General features: G+C 41.3%; 1 protein-coding gene across 1 annotated transcript; it reads right to left on the bottom strand.

Moving 5' to 3' along the window:
• Positions 1–1,685: 1,685 nt before the first annotated feature.
• On the bottom strand, positions 1,686–2,220 carry LOC118408867 (serine palmitoyltransferase 2-like). Its single transcript, XM_035809725.1, has 2 exons — positions 2,001–2,220; positions 1,686–1,871 (listed from the first exon to the last, which is right to left on the bottom strand). The coding sequence occupies exons 1-2, from the start codon at positions 2,217–2,219 to the stop codon at positions 1,686–1,688; spliced, it is 405 nt and encodes a 134-aa protein (XP_035665618.1). The 5' UTR covers position 2,220.
• Positions 2,221–2,226: the final 6 nt, after the last annotated feature.

A 2,226-nucleotide genomic window follows, 5' to 3' on the forward strand; every position in this document is an offset into this window, starting at 1 on the left:
GGCTACTGGTATTAGTTATGATTGAAGAACAGGCTCTGCATCATGTAAAGTAAATTGGTCATTAGAGGTGAAGGTTTGATGGATATGCTTTAGGCCATTGCAAATCTGTGCCTCAGGTCTTTTGCTGTGTTTTTAGATTAACAATACTCAGGGCTCGAAATTCATTTTTGGGATGAGGTGCACTGGTGCACCCAGCTTAAAAAATTGGGTGCACCCAAAAAATTTTTGGGTGCAACACTTAAATTTAAGTAATAACCTAATGATAAAAGTTTGTTACAATCTATCAAATTCTTAAACAAGTACCATGACAGACATTTTTATTATCTTTCTAACACTTTGATGTCAAGAATATGAATTGTATACTAGTATACTTTGATATCTTTACAATTACAAACATAAATGTAAGAAAATATTTGGGTGCACCCTGTGCACCCACAGAAAATAATTGGGTGCACAGTTTCAATTTTGGGTGCACCTAGGTGCACATGCACCCAGTATTTCGAGCCCTGATACTGTATACAAATTACAATGGTTATTGGTATTGGAAATGCATATTTGCAGTGTTGTGAATTTGGATGGACAGCTCACCACAAAAATGGGGGAGAAAACACTGTACATTTCATAATTTACAGTATGTACTTCTTGCATGATAAAAAAAGGTTTCTTTTGCAATGACAGGTGTATTATCTGTATAACCCTAAATGAATAGCATTAGTTTAATATGAGTGCAGTTGTATTGCCCTGAAGAAGGTAATAGAAGTCAGTTGTCTTGGTTTTGTGCACAGAACTTGGTTGACCATGGGCATAGAGTTACCAACCTGATGAAACTCTTTGCAAAGTGTGCTTTATTGCCCTTCACATACAATTACTTTATGTAACATGGAGCTATGTCATGGAGAAAACACTTCCACAACGGCTGGAGACGCTTTGCCTACAGAATTGCCTGTTACTGTTAGAAGTGTTACTGTTTTGCATTGAAATACTATAGCTAGCAGTTAACTTGAACGAAAGTGCTGAGTCTGCATAAAGAATAGCCTTTTTATGGTTATAAAGAAATAACTCTGTAGCAATATGTTGCAATAATTGGCCAACTAGATAAGCACTGTGTTGTATAAATGCAGATCAATAAAAACATGCAAAGCGAATACAACGTACAACTTAGTCCCAAGTACCGCGGATTTACATGGATTACTTTACAACCTCTAACCTGCTGCGCTTGCAGAAATGCGCTATAGACAAATACATGTAATTCTTCCCCTGTGTGGTAATGGCATAGTTGCCTCTCCCCGAGGGCCCAGCTAATGGTGTCCTCCTTGTCTCCTCATCTATACTGTAAAGTCTCCTTATAGCCGGGCTTTTAACAGTGGAAGCCAATTCCTGTGCACATGGGGATTGTCTCAAAAGTCCTCAGACCGCTGTGAACAAAACCAATTTTAGTTAGTCATAAAATTCAGGGTTGATGTACCTTTACCTGTTAGGCTAGCAGATATTGGTGGATCTGATTGTAGATACATTTGAGTCAGTTTTGTATTTTTGACTGCACACTTGAGTGGTTCTGACAAAGTGCTCTAAACTAAGTAGGTTGGTGCTGCTACATGTAGTAAAGTCAGCATAGCAAAGCTGCTGGGGAAATGCCACTTTGTGGTTGACCTGTTAAAAGCTATGTAGTATATCTCACGCTNCTACTAAACAGTAGAAGTCACCTTTTCTTTACAACACAATACGGTAAGATGGAGAAACTTACCCCTGTTTGTACCATCCTCACCCATAATGATCTTCATGGAAGAGATGACCTGTTGTGCCACAGGAGCTGACATGGAGCAGGCGTACGTGGTGCTGTGAGAGTAGGCTCGGAGGTGGTTGATCAACCGCTGGGAGGGCAGCAAGAAAGATATATTATCCATTTTGCTCACAAACACATCATGGACAAATAAATCTTTGACCTTTTGCTTGATAACTGCATGCTGCAGAACTTGAGATGCACTGTTCTGAAGACTGACCTTTGACCCTGCAATGTAGCCTCCTGCAGCCCCAAAGCTCTTGGTGAATGTGCCCATCATGATGTCCACGTCCCTGGGATCCACCCCCCAGTACTCAGTCACCCCCCTGCCTGTCTCCCCCAGGGCCCCGACGCTGTGGGCCTCATCCAGGTACAGGTAGGCTCCATACTTCTTCTTGAGGCGGATGAAGTCTGGCAGCTTGATGATGGAGCCCTCCATACTGTAG

Source organism: Branchiostoma floridae, unplaced genomic scaffold (assembly GCF_000003815.2).
Source record: "Branchiostoma floridae strain S238N-H82 unplaced genomic scaffold, Bfl_VNyyK Sc7u5tJ_472, whole genome shotgun sequence".
NCBI lineage: Eukaryota > Metazoa > Chordata > Leptocardii > Amphioxiformes > Branchiostomatidae > Branchiostoma > Branchiostoma floridae.

Excerpts from the sequence above, each read along its gene's own strand:
- LOC118408867 (XM_035809725.1), bottom strand. The coding sequence starts at position 2,219 with ATGGAGGGCTCCATCATCAAGCTGCCAGACTTCATCCGCCTCAAGAAG. Across the intron at positions 1,872-2,000 it reads GCTACATTGCAGGGTCAAAG|CGGTTGATCAACCACCTCCG; the intron begins GTCAGTCTTCAG and ends CTGCCCTCCCAG.